A 24,762-nucleotide genomic window follows, 5' to 3' on the forward strand; every position below is an offset into this window, starting at 1 on the left:
TCAGTCGCTGATGGGTGCCCGCCAGATGTGGACCCTCGGAGATGCCGGTATGGGGCCCTCAGAGATGCCGGTATGTGGCCCTTTAGAGACACCGGTGTGGAACCCTCAGATACTTCAGTGTGAAGCCCTTACAATTGCTGGTGTGGGGCTATGATTTATGAATGCGCTGGCTTAAATCCCTCAGAGGCCGGTACATGGACATTAGAGCTCAGTGAGAGTTTGTGTGGTGCCTTCAGTGGCCTTGTGGAGCCGTTAGACATCAACATGGTGCTCTCAGGAGCCGGTAAGTCCTCAGAGTCACCGGTGTGGGGCCTTCAGAGCTCCGAGATACTGGTATGGGGCCCTCAGAGGTGTCGGTGTGGGTCCTTCAGATGTACTTATAGAGCCTTGAGATGCACAGGTGTGGTGGCCCACAGAGGCGCCGGTGTGGGGCCCCCAGAGCCACCGATATAGGGCCCTAAGAGACACTAGTATGACCCTCAAAGGCGCCGCTGTGTGGCGCTCATAAACACTGGTGTGGAGCCATCACAGGCAGATGGAGCCGTTAGAGGCCGGAAAGGGCCCTTAGATGCCTACAAGGAGCCTTCAGAAGCCAGCGTGGCACCCTTATGGGGATAAGCGTGTCTACTTAGGAGCCCTTGAGGTGCTCTCATGAGCTCTGTGGGGCCCTACCGAGCCGAAATATGGCCACGGCCAGTTGCCGCCGCATGGCTCTTCGGACTATCATTCTCAAGGGCCTCATCTGCCTAGTTTGAATAGAAGGGTCTCTCAGACCATCAGTCTCATGGGCCTCCTCTGGCTAGTATAAATAGAAGGGCCTGTTAGACCATCAATCCTAGGGGCCTCCTCTGGTTAGTATAAATAGAAGAGCCTCTCAGACCATTGATCTCAGGGGGCTCTTGTGGACAGTATAAATAAAAGGGCCTCTCAGACCATCAGTCCCGGGGCCTCCCTAGAAAAGTGTAAATGTGGATAGAGGGCCCCCTCAGATTCATTACGAGTGGACCTCTCTGACTTATCAGTCTCAGGGGCCTCTTGTTGCCAGTATGCATATAAGAGCCTCTCAGACCATCGGTCTCAGGGGCCTCTTCTGACTAGTGTGGATAGAGGGCCTCCCAGACCACCGGTTTCAGGGGCCTCCAGTGGCCGGTTATATGAACAGAAGGGCCTCACAGCCATCAGCCTCGGGGGCCTCTTCTGACTGGTGTGAATATGAGGGCCTCTCATACCATCAGTCTCAGGGGCCTCCTCTGCCTAGTGTGAATATAAGGGCTTCCCAGGCCATCAGTCTCAGGGGACTCTTCTGACTGGTGCCGGATTGAGGAACCTCCCAGACCGAAAGTTTTGGGGGTCTCCTGTGGCCAGTATGAATAGAAGGGCCTCTCAGTCCATCAGTATAATGGGCCTCTTCTGCCTGGTGTGCTTATAAGGGTCTCTCAGGTCATCAGTCTCAGGGGCCTCCTCTGACTACAGTGTAGATGGATAGGCCTCCCAGACATCAGTCTCAGGGGCCTCTTCTGACTATTGAGGATAGAGGGGCCTCCTCTGACTAGTGAAGGTAGGGGGCCTCGGCTAGACCGCCAGTGTCAGGGGCCTATTCTGACTAGTGTGGATGGAGGGGCCTCCCAGACCGCCAGTGTCAGGGGCCTCCCCAGACCAGTGTGGATATTGGGGCCTCCTCAGATCCACTAGGGCCTCTCAGGCCATCAGTCTCAGGGGCTTCGACTGACAAGTATGAACAGAGGGCCTCCTTGGATCCATCACGGCCCCTTGGAGTCCGTGCGTGGGGATTCGTGGAACTTATTTTTACCGAGTTTGTTTATTCTGGAAGGTGATGGCGTCCTCTCAAATCGGGACGAGGGGCCTCGAGTAAAAAGTGGGTGGGCCAAAACACATGGTTGGCCCCCCCACCTCGAAAAGTGGGTGGGCACTTGCCCACCTGGCCCCCCCTGTTCCTACGCCTATGATTTAAGGTCCAATAAGATCGGATACTGATATATTTATCGGCGCTGCCAGCACAACGAGCGCAACGAGCACAACCAAGGCCCTCTAACCAGGTATGGACATCGGCCAATCGGGGCGAATCACGGCCGGCGGGAGGATGACGTCATCGGCCCATACTCCGCCGACTCCGCCCACCCACGGCAGCGAAACTGAATGGCGTTTGCGCCAATTGTTTCGTGATCGATTTTATCCAACTGGAATGCAATAAACGTTCAGCGGCCTCTTAACCGTTTGACTCAATATCCTTGCAACCTTTCAACAGCAAAAAATTGCAGCCAACTTTCTCTATTTTGCAGTCGGTGCCGACGGTACCGACTGCTGTACCTAAGCCGTGGGCCCGCCCGTAGCAAACGGGTAGACAGAAACTAGGTGACCAAAACACAAAACCAGCTGTTTTGTACACGATCATTAGCATGTCATGGGTTGATATAAATGCCAAGCTATGCACAATGCACATTCGTGGCTAGACAGCATAGAAGTTAAAACCAAAAATACTGTCAACAAAATACTGTCAACTACTGAGTTCAAGCGCGGATCCAGCTTGGAATTGGGGAGGGGGAGGGGGCAACTGTTCATCGACGGCGGACATAGTGACTGTGTGGAACTCATTGTAGTTTTGGTTATCGGCTCGGGAACGGTCGACGGCACTGTGCTGCTGCTAGGTGCCTCCTCAGTCGTTTGACGGGGCTCTGGAGCACTTGCTAAGCTTTGGCTAACCGCTGCGGCTCCGGTGCCATCGGCTCAGAGACCAACAGGCTGTACCGGCCGGAACTGATCGGCGATTCTGATTATGTTAGGCTGATTAAGTGATTCTGTTAGTGCGGGAGAGGCAGATGGAGCCTGGCCGGTGGGTTCTGCCTCAACGCGGGGCTGATGGGGTAAGGTGCAGCCCATTTACAAAAAAAGTAAAAGCGTTGGAAATATCGCTTCACAAAGTCAGAGCATGTAGCATGGAAACGCTATGGCCCTAGGAACTGAATGTCGTGGCGAATTTCGATGCAACCAAATTTCGGGGGGGGGGGGGGGACTTGCATCCACCTGCCGCTGGTCAGCCGTGCCACGGACGCTCTGGACTTGTCGCTGCCGGTGCTGGCCGAGCTGGCCGCGCTCTGGGCCGACTGCGCCGAGCCACTGCGGCCATGGTGCCCGACCTGAACCAGTAGTAGCTGACGCCGGGGCGGCGCTCGGCGAGGCCGGTGCTAGTCGAAGATGGGGCCGCTGCCGACTGCGGTGTCGCGCGGTGCAGCTGCTCGGCACGCTGGCCACGCCGCCGCCACCGGCTTGATGGCAGACAGCTTGCAGGCGCAGCTGGCCGCCTGGAGTCAGCGGCCTGTGCTTGAGCTGGCCATGCCATTCGGCATTCGCTGACATGAAGACCAGCCAGTGACCGTATACATTCCTGCCGCGTGTCGTCCAGCTGGCGCTCAGCTCCGGCAACGCGGAGCTAAGACCTCCGGGCTCCGCGTGCCAGCTTGCTGAAAGCCGTGACCGCGTTCACACTAGGACCTAGGTGAACCGCTTGCTACACGGCGCTATCACGAATAAGGCATTTACGCGATAATAACTAGTTCAGAAGTCTTGTACTTACGCGAAAAGCTGAACGAAGGGGTCCAAATGGGTGAATTCCAGATAAAAAGGTCAAATTAGGTCACGCTGGGTCATTTCAGGTCACAAAGGTCACTTTAGGTCACCTCAGGTCACCCTGGGTCAGGTCAGGTCACAGAGGTCACCCAGGGTCACGATGGGTCAGGCCAAGTCACAGAGGTCACCTTAAGTCGCAATGGGTTGGATCACATTGGTCAGGGCTATCATGGGCCGATGACGTCATTCCTGCTCATCAGCTGGCTACAACATCGGCCTATGGCACAGCATTACGGTGTCACCCCCCTGAGCACAACTGTGAACTGGCCCAAAAAGTGGCTCGTTTTCAGGGCTCGTTTTTATGTTTGAACATCTCAAATCACGTGCAGGTGCATTTAAAGCGCTTTAAACGACCGGCAGCTGCTAAAAAAAAAAACAGACTTTAGCAACCGTTGTTCTGAGAACGTAGATTACAAATTACGGACATCTGTATCATTTGCAGTGGCACTCTCAAATTATGTAGTTGTTACCATGGATGAGATAATCCTTATTACGATCGTATACATGGATTTGCATTCAAGTTGACACTCCGCTGTCTAATTCTCAGCATTTTTCGTACATAATCCACATAAAAAGCTGGGCAATGCAGTAACAGGTGAATACAGTGGCATGTGTTCAATGCTGCTTATTAACCCGCGCACCGACGGGGGGGCGGATATCCGCCCCCCTGAGGCTTTTCGCGGATAGCGGGAAGCGCCGCGAAATTTGGTACGACTATTTTCTCATCAATTTTACACATGGTGTGCAAGTTTGAACCTCCTAACTTTTAAGGTCAGGTCACCAGGTCACTTTGAATGACCCAACCTCAAGTCACTTTTTTGCAACTTTGTCACCGTGCCAGAGCTACAGTAGATGTCGGAGGCCTTTGAAAGTCGCAGTATGTTATTAGGTCATTAGTAGCTACAATTTGTTCATCTCGGAATTTTGATATCAGTGACCTAAGGTCAGGTCAATTTCTCGACCTCCCCATTATAAGTCAATGGGGGAAAAATCAACTCCCTGTTTTTACCACTAAAACGAGTCGGAATGGCCCCATAAACCATACATGACCTCATATACGATCAACCTTCACTACCTTGAGGTCTGTTTTGCTGTTGGGCAGCTGTAAGGTCATGTGACGTCATCAAAGGTCACCAGCGGTTTTTTGACAATAACTCCGTACAGGAACAAGATACAGCCACGCGGATGGTCTCATTGTGTTCAGCTCGTCAAGGCGCATCGAATGATATACATGATGACCTCGAGGTCACGTGACCTGAGGTCAACCTTTGACCTTGACCTTTCGAGGTCAACATATATATCATTCGATGCGGATTGACGAGAGGATCACAACGCTGCCCTTAGTTTGTTCCTATATTGACTAGTTCGAAAGTTATTCGAGAAAAACTCTCTCCATACCTAGCGCCGCCATTTTGACTTTTTTGACCCCTGTGACGTCATCTTTGACCTGACCTGAAAATGACCTTAGTAAAAATTGTAGACCTTGTCCGTGCGTATCCCTTGCCGTTTACCGCTTGTCGCTATCTTGCTTCGTTCTCGAGATCTCAGGGGGGGGGCGGTCATCCGCCCACCCCCCCGTCGGTGCGAAGTTGGCGCAGACCCCCGTCGGTGCGCGGGTTAAAGGTAGAAGTGTGTACATACCGTGGAAGTCAAATGCTATCATACAAAGTTGATTCCGAGACTGAGTAAGCGCACAGTTTCGAGGTGTCGATGCCATCCTTGCACAATATTCAGACTAGCATAGGAATTAGGAAGCGTGCAAGTGACCATTCTTTTTCGGGACGACGCTGAACCATGAAAGACCTACAAACTGTTACTGCTGCACCAGTTCCTGTATTTCAATGAGAGAGATGAAAATATGTTACATAAGAAAATAGTGCATAAGACGCAATTAAACAACGCTCGAAAGCGCGTCGTGAAATTTTCACTGATCGTCATTCAATCATTTTCATCAGCACTCATGCATTCATTCTAGGTATAGCTAGTGAACATCCCAACGCAGTTTTCATTAATCTTCTCAGTCTCATGAATCCATCATCAAGCAGAGGTGTTCACGACGCGCGTCTGGCCACACTGGCCCGCATGGAATCGTTATCATCGCTCCATCCTCTTCCGTCGCCTGCCGGCTGGAGAACCGGTCACTTGCCGATGATGATGCGGCGCGGTTTACCGAAGCTCAGGCCGGCCTGCGTGGCGCCCCGGTTGTAGCCCGTCTGCTGGGTGAGCGTGGCGCTGCCGGCCGCCAGCGTCTGCTCGTCGAAGTGGCGGACGTTGGGCTGCGCGGGCCGCGGGCCCATCAGCGGGCCGCGGTACTCCGGGTGACGGTGGGCCTGCCGCACACAGAGGCGGGCGGGACCCGGGGCGTATTGAATGGGTGGGCCAGGGCCTGACGCACACGGGTGGACAGGCGGATGGGACAGGGGCGTATTGAATGGTTGGGACGGCCGACCGGCGTGTCATAATGCTGGATGCTGGTGACTATGTACCGTTAACCCGCGCATGACTGGGGAGGGGGCTCTACAGAGCCCCCTCCCGTTTTTCCGCAAGATCTTCTAAATCGCTTGACGTATCGACACGAAACTTACAGTACCTTCAGCGGCGACAATATGGTACCTTTTGTTGTCATTACAACCTTTTAGCTACCACAGGTCGGCCGGAAATGAGGTCAGAGGGACGTAATTTCGGCCGATTTTGATGCAAAACATTGAACTACGGCAATCGCTCTCAAACGCTCAATTTTTAAGCTAGATCCGATTTCTTTGCAGGAGTGGACTAAAAGTACACGTGGATAGCTAACTGCCATTTCGGATTTTTAAAATCTAAATATTTTCGGAAAATACATACATAGATAGGTATACAATAAAAACAAATCTGATTAAAAAAATGACCGAATATGCACCTAATCTGCACCACATGTGCACCAAATGTGTACCAGATGGACGTCGTGAACACTGCTAGTATCTTTTTATGATAGGTATTCTATCAGATAAGCATCCAGCAGCATGACATGTTTGAGTACATTCACCCATGGATTTACTGTTCATACCTATATGTACATGTAATGAACAGTGAACACCCAGAGAACTTCATTTGATTTGTGCCCCGTAAGTCGTGACGAAGTTTTAAATAAGTCGACCATTTTTTTAGAACAATGTAATAGTTATAACACGTCTCAGTCCCTAAGGCTTTGCGCCATACTGCTTTCATTCCTAAATGATTCCAAGTCTGTAAATGTCATACTTGAAATGAGCACAATTGGCCCCGTGGACAAGAGGTCCGGAGACGGGCCACCAGTGGCGTGGACACAACATACGTACCTGCCGGGCCACGGCCTGGATGGCGCGCGTGACCCTCTCGATGTTGCGCCCCTCGAGCAGGTCCGAGCCCTCGAACAGGTCGACATCCGCAACTCCGTACGCCACGGCGGCCCTCAGGAAGCTAGCGGCACGCACCGGACGAGATGTAACGAGCGGAAAGCATGACGACGAAAATAGCCACAACGTGATGAGTTGCGTAGTTTCATTGCATTCTGCAAGCATTATGCAAGCGCAAAGATATAGGTATCCAGTGCATCCGTCGCCAGACCTACCAATTTTCTACGTATCTTCATTTGAAATGGTCTTTATGTACAGATTTTCAAGTTGTTTTTGCAAATAAAATGCATGGACGGGAACATAAGCAATAAGCATGATTCCAACGAAAACAATAAGTTTTGAAAAGTTACAATAATGACATAAGTCATGCTACAAGAGGTGTAAATAGAGGTGAATTGCGGGTTCAAAAGAACCAACTGTTTGAGAAACTTTCAGCATTGCGTCATCGCCATCATAAAAAAATAGAGCGGATAATGATGCAATGCCAAAAGCCCCTCAAAAACTTTTTCTTTTGCTATCATCATTCATTTTCGACTCCACGAGAGGAATGCTATTATTGATACTCTTGTAGGTATATGTTTAAAACCAGCACTAAAATGTGCTCGGGAATAAAAATATCCGTGCATCTGAACATCTAAATTTCAGAGTATTTTCCCATAGACCGCAGGAACTGACCTATGAATGTTGTCCATGTAGTTGAATGACGATCCTGATGTGTTGATACGCTTGATGCAGCCAGGCGAAAGGGAGTTCATCAGTTTGCAGAGTGCCTCACCATCCCTGAAAACACCAACACTCACTGTCGGATCACACTCATAGACAGAAGTCCCATCCCTCGGGTATGGTCCCATCCCACTCTCGGGGAACTCGGACTCACAGTGTTCAGCATGCGAAACTCTGCCGCGCGTGGCACTAACGGTATATGCATCCGCATGTTAAAAGTATGCTTCCAAACTATTGGCGACATCATTTAACACATCATTAACGTCTCAATCACCCGCTCCGACATTCCTGACCTCTGGAAACACTCTATCGTTCAACCGATCTTCAAGTCGGGCAACCCATCTGACCCCAGCAATTTCAGACCGATCTCCCTAGTTCCCGTAATCATGAAAATCATCGAGCGTGTAATCCATCAGCAGCTCTATCACTATCTCACCCATAACCACCTTCTTTCGTCTACCCAACACGGATTCCGCCCCCGACACTCCACTGAGACTGCACTGCTGTCAGTCACAGATAGCATCCTTGCCGCCACCGATAGGGGTGAGATCTCAATGCTATGCCTCATAGACCTTAGCAAATGTTTTGACGTCATTGACCATGAACTCCTTGTCAAAAAGCTCCAAATCCACGGTATTGAGACCTCCTGGTTTTCCGCTTATCTTCAGGGACACACGCAGAGTGTATCCCTGAAAGACAAAACCGGCCGTAAGATAACCTCTCGACCGCTCCCAAACACCGTAGGAGTTTTCCAGGGTTCGGCTTTGGGTCCCCTCCTCTTCACTATATTCTCCAACGACCTCTCACTATTTGCCGGAGACGCCACCGCTTATCAGTACGCAGACGACACCCAGATATTGGTGAGCGGCCCACGCAACGACATCAGGAGTCTCATCTCGCGCATGGAGGCATCGCTAGAGTCACTTAACGCATGGTTCTGCGCACACGCCCTGAAAGTCAACGCTTCTAAAACTCAACTGATGGTATTCGGTAGCCGACAAAACCTACGTAGCCTGCCTCGCTTCAAAATCTCTTTCCGTGACGCTGAGCTCCTGCCGTGCGCGCAGGTGGGAAACCTGGGTGTTGTATTCGACGGCGCACTCACCTGGGAAGCACACGTGGCCGAGCTGAGCCGTCGCTGCATGGGCGTACTGATCGGCCTCTCCCACGCACGACACTGCCTCCCAGACGGTATCCTCAAAACGATCGTGACTGCACTCGTCATCTCGCGCGTCCAGTACTGCCTCACTGTATATGGAAATGGCTCCCAGAAAAACTTCGACCGACTTCAAAAAATTCTAAACTTTGCAGCACGGGTCATATTCGGCCGCCGGAAATTCGATCACGTCTCTGGCCTCCGCGATTCACTCGGATGGATGCCTCCGAAAGCTATGGCCGATGTTAAAGGGACCCTCCCACCTTCAAAAAAGTTAATGAATTGGCATGAAAGTGATGTCGCTCGGTTCAGGAAGAGCGAAAACGAATATCTACCAAATTTCATCGAAAAATATTCACCGGTTTTCAAGATATTAGACTTTTACTATTGTTTACTTTCTCGGATCTCCGCTGTTCCTAGCGACTTTATTTGAAAGTGCGGCATTTGTTGCGCGCAAAGTAGCATATACCACCGCGTGCTACCAAACGTTTTAGTAAAAGATTTAAAAATCGTTAGACCTCCGCTGACGTCACAAATTCTAAGGGGGCATACCAATGCATTAGCCCCTTAGAATCCGAAAACTGCAAGTTTGAAATTCCATATCTCCGAATTAAAGCATTTTTCGATGTTGTGAGTGCCCAAACCGGTATTTTCAGGCCATGGCCACCAATTTGGCTATCTCAACTCAAAACTAATGTTAAGGTGGGAGGGTCCCTTTAAAACCATGGTAACTGCGCAGAAAATAATAAGCAACGGCGAGCCCGAAGCACTAGCTGCCATCTTCATGAATAACAGTGACGCGCGAGAGAGGTCCACTCGACAGGACCACCTTTTCCACCTTCCACGCTCGCGGCTCGGCTCGAGACTGGCAAGCGACGATTCGGCTACCGGGCCGCGGCGCTACTAAACAGTCTGCCTCCCGGTGTCATCGAACAGCGCCCCGCCCCATTCGCCCGTGCGGCCAAGGCTGCAGTCTGTCCGGCGATGGCGACCGCCCGACGATGACCCGTGTCAGAGGAAGGAGGTGCGACATCCGTGTGCGGTGTGCTGTCTTGAATCGTCCGTTTGTATAGGTATAGAGAGAGCGAATGTCCAGCGATTGAATCTGTATGCCTGTGTTTCTTGTCCCCGCATGTTTTTGTTTGTGCCCGACTCAGACTCTGGACTGTAATCGCCACGCCCCGCGTGGATTGTCCATGAAGGTAATACAATACAATACAATACAATACAATGGTGTATGAGATAATAGTGGATTGGTGTCTTAGCAGTTTCTGGCGACATCGAGCTCAGGCCTGCCATCTAGCGGGAAAATTATCGTAAGGTAGGAGCAAGCCGAGTGAACGCCGCTGCTTAGCGTTGTGACAAACGGGAGTGTGGTGTAGTAGCAGGCTTGCTGTGCAATTTTTCAGAAGGCAATGTCTTTATGTGTCAGTACCTGAAAGTGAAGAAATTAATAAATTTATGTGCAGGGTAAGTTATAAGAAAAGCGGTTTACCTACTGTTATTTTCTCATTAACCCTCGCCGGACCTATTGGTTTTCTAAATACGCGCCGGCCGAGGGGGGGGGGGGCGGGTACGACCCCCTCACCGTTTCGCCCCTGGTGGAGCTAGCGCGTCGCGGAAGAAACGAGCGTGTGCGCCGTTACGAAACGCAGAGATTGGTACCCGATTTTAAGGTCCTAGGTCAACCGGTAATCTCTGAGTTCAGGTCAAGTGCCCCAAGGTACGGTTCAGTTTTTGGTGAATAACTTCGCAAAAAACGGCCGCAGAGCCGCGATTTTGGCAGCATCGTGTTCGCCTCGCTCAGGCGCGTCGAATGATATACTTTTTGTCCGGGTCAGGTCAACTTGGGGTGTTGACCTCAGGTCAAGGTTAGGTCAGCACCCCCAGGTCACGAAGTTGTTCGAAAGAGGTCATGTCGCATAGTATTCGATTCGGCAGGTCTTCCTGAGTTCATTGGTGGCTTTCCCGACTCGCTAGCTCAATTCGATCAAGAGTTATTGACGAAGAACTAATATGACCTTGATGACGTCATAAATGACGTCACGCAAGGTCAAAATTGCAAAAGTGACGCATCTAACCTTGCAAGGAGTGCATCAAATCACGATTCTGTGTGCTTGAGATAGTTGGAGATCGTTCCCGGCGCCAGAATAGCAGTTTTCATTTTTCCCCATTGACTTATAATGGTGAGGTCACGAAAATTACCTGACCTCATATGACCTTTAGGAAAAATCCGAGATGAACAAGTTGTGGGACTCATAATGGATACTAGATCATGCAAGTTTCATTCCCCTGTGACATCTCCTCTGGCAGTGAAGGCGTTGCGAAGTTGCGACATCTGAAGACCGTGCAGAGGTTCACTTATGACGTCATAGGTCAGTAACCTGACCTGACCCAAAAATGCAGTCGGTGTCAAAAGATCCGGCTTGAATCAAAGGTCAGGTATGCCAAGTTTCAGCTCTCTATCGCCAGCGTGTTCGGAGCTATCGCGAAAAAACCCTATGGGGGGCGGCAGCACCCGCCCCCCCTCGGCCGGCGAGGGATAACCCGGCACCGCCTGGGCTATTTCCGCACCCACGACAGCCTGGGGGGGGTCGGATCCGACCCCCCCCTGTTATCTCGAGAACCAATGGTCGTTTCGAGCCCCGCGAGGCGGCGTTCGAAAGGTCTCTACGAGACCTTCCCAAAGCACTCTTAGGATTTTAAGATTGAGGTCAACTTTCGGGTCAAGGTCAGGTCAAAGGTCAAATTCAGGGGTTTTGCATGGGCTTACGGACAGCGGAATCGATAGCTGCTGCTCGGAACTCACCAAAAATAACCTCAAAGGCCTAGTGAAGGTACCATGTGCGTATAGGGGTCATACGAAGTACAGGTCAAGGCCAGGTCAGGTCACGAAAGGTCACGGTTTTCACTTTCTGCTACATGGGCGTGCGACACAAGTTTTATGGCTTATTTTTCACGCCGAATCCGATGGTAATGGTTATATGTGACCCCAAGTCACTGTGCTGGTGATAAGTGTGCATTGAAAGCATATAAAATCGTTTATACCATACATAACTAAACGAGGGCCAAGGAAAAAGTCAATTTTTCAACTTTTTATTCTTGACATAAAAATACACTTTTCGAGACGAGCTTTGTCCCAGAAATCTAGTGGTGCCATTCGTTTTCACATGCGATGTTCAGAAGTGCCTCTAATTCACGAAAATGCTTATGAAGTCACCATGCCCTATGCATGTTGAAGCTATTTTTACAATTTAGGGGTCAAAAATCAAGATAGAAAGTTGAAATTTGGGACATCTAATGTTCTAATAGAGCTCTATAACATATATTCCGATTTTTTGAAATTCCCAAAATTTTGGATTTTATTAGCTATTTTCCAAAAAATATAGTTTTTTTTTAATTTTTAGGGGTGAAAAATGCATTTTATGGAAAATCCGAGATAGCCATTTTAAAAACTCGTTGAGCTGCGTCTTTTCGTGTCCTTAATTTGCAATTTGCTTAAAACCACGATTTTTGGCGATTTTTTAAACATTTACCATTTTTGACTGAAAACGCCATGTAGTTACATCACTAAAATCGATATATCTAAAAAATATTTGGAAATTTTTTCTTAAAAATTGCACAGGAGACGTCAACTTGATGGGGGAGGAGGTATGCCAAGTTGTAAGTGGATAGCATAAGCGGTTCATGAGTTATTCGAGAAAAACAGAGGGGGTCGGATCCGACCTCCCCCCCAGGCGGTCGCGGGTTAATTAACTCGTGAAACAATGAGTTATTGGATAATTTGCCAACCCGTGTCATTCTCGCTATTTTCCACATCGATATGTCTTTACTTGGCCTAAGTTGCACATATTATCCGATCAAAGAACAACACGACCGTACGTACCATCTACAAGTCTAATGAAAGAGTTAAACGGAATTTACAACGTCTTTGCCGTTCAATGTGTCATTCAAGACGCGGTATTAAAAGGACCCAAGCAGAGCTGCCTATACGCAGCTCTGGTTCCATCGATTATAGCCGATGGAATTTCAGTGACTTTGACTCCAACTCCGATTACCTATCTCTAAAGCTGTAGGCCTGAAAGCTCTTCCCGCGAAACCTTTTTTCGGGGTCGAAATTGGCAGAAATGACGTCACTCTGACGTCATTAGCCCGCGCCCCATTGGGGGGGGGGGGCTATTCATAGCCCCCCTCCCGTTTTTCTGCAATAACTTCCAAACCGCTTGACGTATCGACGCCAAATTTTCAGTACCTTAGGCTGCATCAATTTGACACCTTGTGTCAAAATTTGAACTTCATAACTACTATAGGTCGGCCGGAAATGACGTCAGAGTGACGTCATGTTCGGCCGATTTCGACGCAAAACATTGAACCACGGCAATCGCTCCCAAGGGCTTAGTTTTTAAGCTAGATCCAATTTCTTTGCATGAGAGGACTCAGAATAGACTGCGCTATCAAACTGCAATCTCGGATTTTCGAAATTTTGAAAATGTCGAAAATTTGATATAATAAAATCCAAAATTACTATTTTTACATTTTTTCAATTTTGTTTTGGTTTTTCGAAAAACTGGAATGTATGTGATAGAACGCATTATTATGACTAACTCTAGCAATTTTTAGCTAAATATCTTAACCCTAGAACGCCTAGGGGGGTTGTATCAACCCCCCCCCCCCCCCTGGAGTTTTTTCAAAGTGCACGCTAAACGGCTTGTCGTAGCGGGCTGAAATTTTCAATACCCTCTGGGGCAACCTTTGCGCATCTTTTGCCGAAAAAAATTGATCGGGTCATGTCAGGTCACGGAGTTATGACGTCATAAGAGGTACAGCCTCCGGCCGGATTTTCACAAACTGAGTGCCAACGCCCGAGGTTTCCTGCCGGTGGTACGGACATCGGTTGATGGATCGTGATGAAACTTCCCATGCATGTTGGGGCAAGTATTGGCTATCATATGGTATAAGAAATTTGACCGGGTCAGGTCAGGTCACGGAGCTATGACGTCACAAGAGGAACAGCGTCCGGTACTATTTTTGAAAAGCGCCCGAACCACTATTTTGCTAATTCTTGTCAGCTCAATGGGAATATGCAGCAATATTAGCTTCTATAGGGAGCAAATGGACCTCCCAAATCCAAAAATACAATCAGATTTCAAAAATTTAAATTTTGATTTTTCGAATTTCTGCCGCCGACTGTGACCTTGCCGACTTCCGGCGCTCCCAACGCGCCATTTTTAGAGCTAGGGAAACGAAATACATACCAAACGATAGAAAATTGATCAAGGAACACGATAGTGAAGGTTTCAAGTCGATATCTCCCACCGTTTTGCCGCAATCGCCGCCGGAAGTTGAAAAAAGTCTATTTTTCCGAAAATTTGACCTTTGACCGGTCAAAAGTAGGTCAAATGTTGACCTAGGACCGAAAAATATACCACCAATCGCGAGATCTCGTTGAGAGCAATCCGTTGGTTTTTTCCGCTAAGCTCTACGACCTTCCGTTTCGAAACGCCAGGGGGGGGTCGTAACAACCCCCCCCTGGTCGTTCGTGTTATGAGAAATGGCCTGGTCGTGCGAGGGTTAAAAAATGGCCAAGTTTTACGCATTATTGCAAAACATTCACAATTATTATTTTTTCAAATCAATTTTTCAGCACGTGTTTGACATCGTACGCCAATATAGATAGCACCATCGTGTTCCTGAGCTCAAACTGCATCCAATAGACACCTTTTTTGTTGAAAAATTTCAACTTCAAAATTTGACTTTTTTTGACCTGGAAGTGACCTGACCTAAGCTAAATTTAATCAAAATGACCTCGAATGACACAGACGACATCAAATTCGAAATCTCGGACCTAAATTGACCATAAAACATGTGTCACGTGACTGACGCATGATATATTATTTTCGTGACCTGTGATGACCTGACCTTGACCTGAAAATCAAAGTACAAGTTTGGTACCCTCAGGGTATATAGAGCATCTTCTCACGAGTGTGTGATCCAAAAATGAGCCTGATCTGACTTGTAAGACGGCGGCCAGAGCCCAAAACGTGAACAAGCCAAAATGCTAATAATTTTTACTTTGATCTGAACTGTGACGTCATCGGTGACCTCGAGGTCAATGAAATTAGATTTCGTTCGACAGTTTTTCCGGGGCTATCAGACGCCGTTTGAATTTTGACGATCGGCGTAGTAGTTTCGGAGTTAGGAGTGGGGGGGGGGGGCTATGAATAGCCCCCCCCCCCCCAGTAGGGCGTGTTATACGCAGACCCCAGTGGGGCGCGGGTTAGTGGCCAACCTATCATAGCCTTTGATTTTTTTTTGTCACAATGTGTACTAAAAGCTATTCACGGGAGGGTACTGAAAGTTTGGTGACAATCGGCGCAGCGGTTCTCCAGATATATAAAAAACTAAGGGGGGAAATGCCCCCCCCCCACCGCCTGGAAGGATAAGTCTCGGTGTGTGTAGTGAACCCACCCGTGGTACCAACTGTACTATAAGTCTCGGTGTGTGTAGTGAACCCATCCGTGGTACCCACTTTACTAGGTTTAAGTCTCGGTGTGTGTAGTTAGACCCATCCGAGGTACAACTCGCTGTACTGGGTCTCGGCGTGTGGAGTGGTGGTGCTCGCTGCACTGGGTCTCGGTGCATGTGGAGGTGAGCCTACCTGAGGAAATCGCTGTACGGGACCCCGGCCGGCCACTGTTCACCAGTAACCGTCTCGATCCAGCGCTGCACCTCCTCCTCCTGGGCCTTATCCCGACCACCGAATATCTGCGGAAACAAAACAGCCACTACACTTCATCATCTGCACGGTAAATAGCCTACGTCTTATTTAACCTTCCAGGCGGTGGGGGGGGGGGCATTTTTTTGCCCCCGTTTAGTTTTTTTTTTTCGATATATCTCGAGAACTGCTGCGCCGATCGTCACCAAACTTTCAGTACCCTCCCGTGAATAGCTATTGCACATTGTGACGAACATTTTTTCCAAAGGCTATGATAGGTTAGCCGCTAATAACGTCAGAGTGACGTCATTTTGCCATTTTCGACAAAAAAAAAGGTTTAGCGGGAAGAGCTATCAGGCCTACAGCTTTAGAGATACATAAAAATGTTTCAGATATAAAAGGTGTAGAAGTAAGAGGGCTACAAAACTGCTATCTGGGCTTTTAAATTTTTTTTGGATTTTGACCCAAAAAATCAAAAAATATTTTGTTTGAATATAATACGAAAAATCCGAAACGTTTTTAGAATTTCGAAAAAAACCGGAATATATGTGATAGCCCCTACCACGTTCTATCTACATACCAAATTTGAGATTGATACCTCCTATTTTGGCCAAGTTATAGCGAAAAAACTGTTAAAAATTGATGACGTCAAATTTTCAAACTCAGTTTTTAGCAATTCTAGCCCTCGCCGGCCGAGGGGGGGGGGGGGCGGGTGCCGCCCCCCCATAGGGTTTTTTCGCGATAGCTCCGAACACGCTGGCGATAGCGAGCTGAAACTTGGCATACCTGACCTTTGATCCAAGCCGGATCTTTTGACACCAACCGCATTTTTGGGTCAGGTCAGGTCACTGACCTATGACGTCATAAGTGAACCTCTGCACGGTCTTCAGATGTCGCAACTTCGCAACGCCCTCACTGTCAGAGGAGATGTCACAGGGAAATGAAACTTGCAGGATCTAGTATCCATTATGAGTCCCACAACTTGTATATCTCGGATTTTTCCTAAAGGTCATATGAGGTCAGGTCATTTTCGTGACCTCACCATTATAAGTCAATGGGGAAAAATTCAAACTGCTATTCTGGCGCCGGGAACGATCTCCAACTATCTCAAGCACACAGAATCGTGATTTGATGCACTCCTTGCAAGGTTAGATGCGTCACTTTTGCAATGTTGACCTTGCGTGACGTCATTTATGACGTCATCAAGGTCATATTAGTTTTTCGTCAGTAACTCTTGATCAAATTGAGCTAGCGAGTCGGGAAAGCCACCAATGGACTCAGGAAGACCTGCCGAATCGAATGATATGCGACATGACCTCTTTCGACCAACTTCGTGACCTGGGGGTGCTGACCTGACCTTGACCTGAGGTCAACACCCCAAGTTGACCTGACCCGGACAAAAAGTATATCATTCGACGCGCCTGAGCGAGACGAACAAGATGCTGCCAAAATCGGCGCTCTGCGGCCGTTTTTTGCGAAGTTATTCACCAAAAACTGAACCGTACCTTGGGGCACTTGACCTGACCTCAGAGGTCACCGGTTGACCTAGGAACTTAAAATCGGGTACCAATCTCTGCGTCTCGTAACGGCGCACACGCTCGTTTTTTCCGCGACGCGCTAGCTCCACCAGGGGCGAAACGGCGAGGGGGGGGGGTCGTACCCGCCCCCCCCCCCCCCCTCGGCCGGCGCGTATGTAAAAAACCAATAGGTCCGGCGAGGGCTAGACCTCGTACCGCAAAACAAAGACCACTATCGTGACGAGCTGCATCGAATCACTACCCATTTTATGCAAAAATATCAACTTTAAAATTTGACCTATTTTGACCTGACCTTGACCTGACCTCCACCAGAAAGTTACCTAAACCGTACCTGATGGTCTTATAACTGACACCATTGAGTTGGAAATGAAAAACTGGCCATAAAACATGCATCGCACAACCTTAGTAAAGTTGGGTTCATGTGGTGACCCATGGTGACCTTTGGTCACCTGACCTGTGACCTGACCTGGTATGACCAGTGACCTCTAATAGCAACATATGTACTAGACAACTGACGCCCTATCGTTGATTTTCGACAAAATGCGTTTTACTCAGTGTTATAGCACCTAGAAGCCCTGTGAACGGTGAAACATTTTATCTTTGACCTGACCTGTGACGTCATCGGTGACCCCGAGGTCAATGAAATTTAGTTCCCTTCAACAAATTTGACAGGGCTATCAAACGCCGTTCACATCAATTTTACACATGATGTGCAAGTTTGAACCTCCTACCTTTCAAGGTCAGGTCACCAGGTCACTTTGAATGACCCAACCTCAAGTCACTTTTTTGCAAATTTGTCACCGTGCCAGAGCTACAGTATATGTCGGAGGCCTTTGAAAGTCGCAGGATGTTATAAGGTCATTAGTAGCTACAATTTGTATATCTCGGAATTTTGATATCGGTGACCTAAGGTCAGGTCAATTTCGCGACCTCCCCATTATAAGTCAACGGGGGAAAAATCAACTCCCTGTTTTTACCACTAAAACGGGTCGGAATGGCCCCATATACCATACATGACTTCATATACGATCAACCTTCACTACATTGAGGTCTGTTTTGCTGTTGGGCAGCTGTGAGGTCATGTGACGTCATCAAAGGTCACCAAAAGTTTTTGGCCAATAACTCCGTACAGGAACAAGATACAGACGCGTGGATGGTCTCATTGCGTTCAGCTCGTCAAGACGCATCGAATGATATACATGATGACCTCGAGGTCACGTGACCTGGGGTCAACCTTTGACCTTGACCTTTCGAGGTCAACATATATATGATTCGATGCGGATTGACGAGAGGATCACGATGATGCCCTTAGTTTGTTCCTATCTTGACTAATTCGAACGTTATTCGAGAAAAACTCTCCATATCTAGCGCCGCCATTTTGACTTTTTCGACCCCTGTGACGTCATCTTTGACCTTACCTGAAAATGACCTTTGTAAAAAATTGTAGATCTTGACCGTGCGTATCCGATGCCGTTTACCGCTTGTCGCTATCTTGCTTCGTTCTCGAGATCTCAGGGGGGCGGTCATCCGCCCCCCCCCCGTCGGTGCGAAGTTGGCGCAGACCCCGTCGGTGCGCGGGTTAAAAAAAGGATTTTAAAAAATGTAAAATTTTGACAATAATGCGAATAACTTGGCTATTTTTGAAGAAATTGGGCTAAAACTTGCAAATGTAGTTCATCAGTGTATGTTCTATCACATATATTCTGGTTTTTGCGAAAAGTCAAAAACTTTTTGAAAAAAAAATATTTATTTGGTAATTGTAAATACATGTTTTTTTTCAAAATCATCAAAATATCGAAAATTCGAGATAGCAGTGTGATAGCTAGGTGAATTTGTAGTCCACTCATGCAAAGAAAATGGATCTACATAGCTTTAAAACTGAGCTCTTGAGAGCGTTTGCCGTAATTCAGTATTTTGCATGAAAATCGGCCGACATGACGTCACTCTGGCGTCATTTACGGTCAAACTATGGTAGCTAGAAAGTTCAGATTTTAAAAACATGGTGTCAAATTGATGCCTTGGAAGGTACCGCAAGTTTCGTGTTGATCCGTCAAACGGTTTAGAAGATATTGCTGAAAAACGGGGGGGGGCTCTGTAGAGCCCCCCAGTTATGCGCGGGTTAATGACCTCTCGTGACCTGACCTGTGACCTAGACAAGTGACTGAAGTAAGTTCGTAATTATTTTGGACGTTCTTTCGAACGCCGCCTTCCACATATCGCGTCGTGACCCAGGAGTCGAGTTAGAACTAGCGGGGGGAGGTGTTCAACGGGTTCCGGACAAAATATGAAAATTCAAAATATGCAATCACAAAATATAGAAGGTAAAATATCGAAGTGACACAATAAGGAATGCAAAATATCGAAAGGGAAAAATATCGAAGTTGCAAAATATCGAAAAGCAGAATATTGAACTGGCAAAATATCGAATCGCAAATATCGAAACCGCAAAACATCGAATAGCATAATATCGAAAGATGAAATATCGAAAGACAAAACATCGAAAAGACAAAATATAAAAAGACAAAAAATCAAGAGACAAAACATCGAAAGTCAAAATATCTATCGAAAGCAAAATACCTATAGAAAAGACCAAAATATCGAAAGCAGAATATTGAATGTAATCGCTGATGAATTGACGTTTCCGACTGTTGTTGTTTTTAACTGAAAAAGAGGTGAGCTGGGTTGGGTTGGGTTGGGTTGAGTTAGGTTAGGTTAGGTTAGGAATTTTCGATATTTTGCCTTTTTCGATTTTCTGCTTTTGATATTTTGTCTTTTCTATATTTTGTCTGTTCGACATTCTGCACTCGATATTTTGTCTTTTCCATAGTTCGCTTTCGATATTTTGTCTTTTAGATTATTTCATGTATTTCAATGTTTAGCCATTTCGATATTTTGCTATTCCGATATTATGCGAGTCGATATTTTGCTATTTCGATATTATGCCATTTTGATATTTCGCGGATTCGATATTATGGGACTCGGCATTTTGCGATTTCGAAATTTTACGACTTCGTTTTTTGCTTTGGTAATTTGCGTTCGATATTTTGTCATGGAATTGTGTTCAACCCGCCCCCCTTCCCAGCAGGGCCTGGAAATCCAGAACCCCCAGCGGGGCGCGGGAAAGAAGTAATACGGGCGAGGGTTAAAAACTGTCCGAAAATTTGGGTTCCGAACAAATCATCTGCCCATTTTCGACTGTTCAGTTGCTCAGCGTTGGTGCCAGGGCCGAGCATCGGTGGGTACGAGATACGGGGCCGGGTGGCTGGCCGACGGCTATATTTGGCTCGGTCGCCGGGGTCATGACGCAAGGTGGAGGACACTTCCGATTGACAACGGAGTTTTTAGCGGCTATTTCACGATGAATATGTTAATGAATTGACCCTACAGTGTTGTTACTGAGTTCAACAAGATATGTATCGAATATCTATCAAATTTCACCGAGCAATAGGGATATCATTTTTTACCTGTCCACACATATTTTTTTAGACGGACATATTTTAATAAAAATATAAGAATGTCATGCAATTGTTACGGAAACATGGTTATCAGGGTTATTCAGGTATTAAGTAATTTTTTAACCGTCTTACAAACAAAAAGCACAAAAAGTAATGTTTCATGCTTTTGTTTTTTCACTTTTTTAATGAATCGATTAATATCAATCATAATTATATGTAATGAAAATAAAAGCACTTGATAAAAACGAATTTCCGGGCAATTCGCTTGGCGCGCATTTCACGGTCGTGTTGTGCACAATGCACATCATCTCAAAAACCTCAGTATTCATTACGATTCAAGCTGGGACGGACCTGGTACTTAACCCGCGCACCGACGGGGGGGGCGGATATCCGCCCCCCCCTGAGGTTTTTCGCGAATAGCGGGAAAACCGCGGCGCGTAGCGCCGCGAAATTTGGTATGACTATAACCACATCAATTTTACACATGGTGTGCAAGTTTGAACCTCCTACCTTTAAAGGTCAGGTCACCAGGTCACTTTGAATGACCCAACCTCAAGTCACTTTTTTGCAACTTTGTCACCGTGCCAGAGCTACAGTAGATGTCGGAGGCCTTTGAAAGTCGCAGGGTATTATTAGGTCATTAGTAGCTACAATTTGTATATCTCGGAATTTTGATATCGGTGACCTAAGGTCAGGTCAATTTCGCGACCTCCCCATTATAAGTCAATGGGGGAAAAATCAACTCCCTGTTTTTACCACTAAAACGGGTCGGAATGGCCCCATATACCATACATGACTTCATATACGATCAACCTTCACTACCTTGAGGTCTGTTTTGCTGTTGGGCAGCTGTGAGGTCATGTGACGTCATCAAAGGTCACCAAAGGTTTTTGGCCAATAACTCCGTACAGGAACAAGGTACAGACGCGTGGATGGTCTCATTGTGTTCAGCTCGTCAAGACGCATCGAATGATATACATGATGACCTCGAGGTCACGTGACCTGAGGTCAACCTTTGACCTTGACCTTTCGAGGTCAACATATATATCATTCGATGCGGATTGACTAGAGGATCACGATGATGCCCTTAGTTTGTTCCTATCTTGACTAGTTCGAAAGTTATTCGAGAAAAACTCTCTCCATATTTAGCGCCGCCATTTTGACTTTTTCGACCCCTGTGACGTCATCTTTGACCTGACCTAAAAATGACCTTAGTAAAAATTGTAGATCTTGACCGTGCGTATCCGATGCCGTTTACCGCTTGTCGCTATCTTGCTTCGTTCTCGAGATCTCAGGGGGGGGGGGGCGGTCATCCGCCCCCCCCCCCCCGTCGGTACTAAGTTGGCGCAGACCCCCGTCGGTGCGCGGGTTAAGTTATTGAAGTGATTAGCATGACCCGAATATCGGATATCTATCGATTTTGCAGCTTATTTCGATCAAATGAGATTCGGGTACAATGGGAAAGATTATAATGGAGCCCTTCCGATCTATCTTCCCAAACTGTATCAGCGATAGCAGTGATACCCTGTGGACTCACCCACGGCATGGCTGGTCTCGGCTGTGTGAGAGGGCGTGTGCACGTGCGGCGGGTGCGCTCCGGAGTGGCCGTCTGACCTCAGGCCGGGGGAAACGCTCCTCCCTCGGCGGACAGAGCTGCAGCCTGCAGCCGCGGCTATTTTCAGAGTCGCCCCACCGGCACCGAGGCTTGACTCACCCTCTGGTGGGGCGAGACCAGCCTTTTGACGGACACATGCTGTTTTACGGGCTGCCAAAGATGCCAAACCCATGTGTTGAAATAAGGTGGGCGGCGTAGCTGGCAGCGCAGACTGGCGCTAAACTCACCGAACTCATCTCAGGACAGCTGATATTACAAAAGCTTAGCTGCTGTTGCTGGGCGCGTCTTCGTGTGCACTGTGCAGGGCATTATTACCCCATGCCCTGATGGTGTGTTTGTGTGTGGGGAGGGGAGCTATTCCCCCCCCCACTCCACTCCTCCAGTCTTCTCGCATTATCTCTAAAACACCTGCGCACTGCGCAGTTCGTCGCGAAACTTTCAGTACCTACCCTCTCGCACATCACTTTTACACCTTGTGTCTAAAATTGTTTCCACAGCCTATGATAGGTTAGTAACAAATGACATCAGAGTGACGTCATGTTCGGCCATTTTTTGACCCAAAAAAGGTTTTGCGGGGAGAACTATCATGCCTACAGTTTTGAAGATAGAGAAAAACATTCAAAGTCAAAAATATGTAAAATGAACATAAATGCAAATTACGTCATCAGATTTTTATTTTTATTTTAGTTTCAACCCAAAAGTTAAAAAAAAATTAGGTGTTATATAAACCTTAGCCCGCGCCGGGCCGGTGCTCTGAGATTCCGCGCCGGGCCGGGGGGGGGGGGGGTTCTGAACAACCCCCCCTTCTCCCCCTTCTAACTCGGCTCCTGGGCCACGTAGCGACACGCAGTAAGCGGCAATCGAAAGAACGTCCCAAATAAGGACGAAAACATTTCGGTCATTTTTTTGGGTCAGGTCAGAGGTCAGGTCACCAGAGGTCACCAAAGGTAAAATGCTGACTATTTCAACATTTTGGAAACTGCCAACGGCTACCTCGGGAACCGATAGAGCTACAGCGCCTCGGAAAAGTGCATTCGATAGCCCTTTTACAGGCCTTTCTGGGTAATGTTCTCAGATTTGACCTCAGGTCAACGGTTTAGTCTCCAGAGGGCAAAAACTCCAAAAATAGCCTTTTTTACGAAAAACGATTTTTTTTCGGCAATAGGTTTTGACTCAAAAGAGCCATGACATTACTTTTGCCTGCATCGTGTTCCTCTCGTCCAGACGCATCGAATGAACTATAATTTGACCTTGAAAGGTCAACTTGAAAATTTGTCCTCAGGTCAAGGTCATGACCTGACCGAAAAAGGTCATGCTGCATATCAGTCGATCCGCAACGTCGAGCTGAACACATCTAAGGCATTTTCAGCGCTCAAGCAAGCCTCTATCAGAAGTTATTAGCGAAAACTGTTAGATTCTGTTCGTGACCTGAGATGACCTCGGGGACATAACGAGGGGTCACAGTTGCCATTTCCCGGTTCAGTGTGTCAATTTTACCTACATCTCGACGTTTGAGAGTGTCTAGAATGGCGTTCGTGCAAAACAGACGCTTTTCAATTTTCTCCCATTTGTTCTGTTCCGCGCCTCGGCCGTCACACACGCGTCTCACAATCACTGTACTTTATTAGCGCGCACCGCACCCGCACTCGAGCTCGTCTCGCTCCACACTGCCCGCTCGCGCCGCCCGCCGCCCGGCCCGCTGGGTCAGGGGCGGTCAAGGTCAACCGGGGCGGCCGATACCACAACACCTCCCCTCAAGATGTTCGCCACGATATAAAGAGGTGAGACGAGGGGCGAACGTCTTCAAACAACATAAACCCGAAACAAAGCAACAAACGACAGACGGACCAATAAACGCAAACAAAGGGGCAAAACAAACACACCAGCAAACAAAACAGTTCACCGCGTTAACAGCAGACCAGGTTAACATCTATACGTACACACAGGCATGGAGCATCAGTCATATGTGTGCGCATCCCAACGGACCTGCAGCCGCTGAGGCTCTCGACGCTGACGGCTGCTCCGACGGGGCTCCGCCGTGGGCTCCGGTGTCTCTAGACGAGAATGTGGCTGAGGTAACGCCATACGCCCGGCCGGGGGACTCTGCTCCCCACTGGGGTCGATCTCCGTAGGTGGCCCCGCGCTGCTGGCTAGCATGGGGCGGTACGGTCGGAGGAACCGTCTGTTTCTCCAGTATATGCGGCCGCTCGGCATCTTGACCAGGTATGTTCGGCGATGTCCCACGCCGACGATCACGCCTGTGCGGTCCCAGCGACCGCTCTCGGCATTCTGCACGTCCACGTGACTGCCGACGCGCAGCCCTGAGAGCGGGCGCGCGGTAGCATCGTGGTAGCACCGGACGTCATGTCGAAGAGCGGTGGCTCTGGCGTCGCACGCGTCGGCGGCACGCTGCCATTCGGGCGCGAACGCCCGATGATGAGTGGGCACGCCGGACCTCAGCGGGTGGCCGAACAGGATTTGAGCCGGTGACCTGCCGTCTGCTCGTGGTGTGTTTCGCAGCTCTAGCAGGCCGCGATCGAG

General features: G+C 48.3%; 1 protein-coding gene across 1 annotated transcript; it reads right to left on the bottom strand.

Moving 5' to 3' along the window:
• Nucleotides 1-5,462: 5,462 nt before the first annotated feature.
• On the bottom strand, nt 5,463-22,339 carry LOC122366439 (muscle-specific protein 20-like). Its single transcript, XM_043338687.1, has 5 exons — nt 22,144-22,339; nt 15,557-15,663; nt 7,695-7,799; nt 6,963-7,083; nt 5,463-5,975 (listed from the first exon to the last, which is right to left on the bottom strand). The coding sequence occupies exons 1-5, from the start codon at nt 22,150-22,152 to the stop codon at nt 5,784-5,786; spliced, it is 534 nt and encodes a 177-aa protein (XP_043194622.1). The 5' UTR covers nt 22,153-22,339; the 3' UTR covers nt 5,463-5,783.
• Between the last annotated feature and the right edge of the window lie 2,423 nt (nt 22,340-24,762).

The sequence above is a fragment of the Amphibalanus amphitrite genome, unplaced genomic scaffold, assembly GCF_019059575.1.
Source record: "Amphibalanus amphitrite isolate SeventyFive unplaced genomic scaffold, NRLGWU_Aamphi_draft 000806F_arrow, whole genome shotgun sequence".
NCBI lineage: Eukaryota > Metazoa > Arthropoda > Thecostraca > Balanomorpha > Balanidae > Amphibalanus > Amphibalanus amphitrite.

Excerpts from the sequence above, each read along its gene's own strand:
- LOC122366439 (XM_043338687.1), bottom strand. Across the intron at positions 7,800-15,556 it reads CCGTACAGCGATTTCCTCAG|GGATGGTGAGGCACTCTGCA; the intron begins GTAGGCTCACCT and ends TGGTGTTTTCAG. Across the intron at positions 7,084-7,694 it reads TACATGGACAACATTCATAG|CTTCCTGAGGGCCGCCGTGG; the intron begins GTCAGTTCCTGC and ends GCGTGCCGCTAG.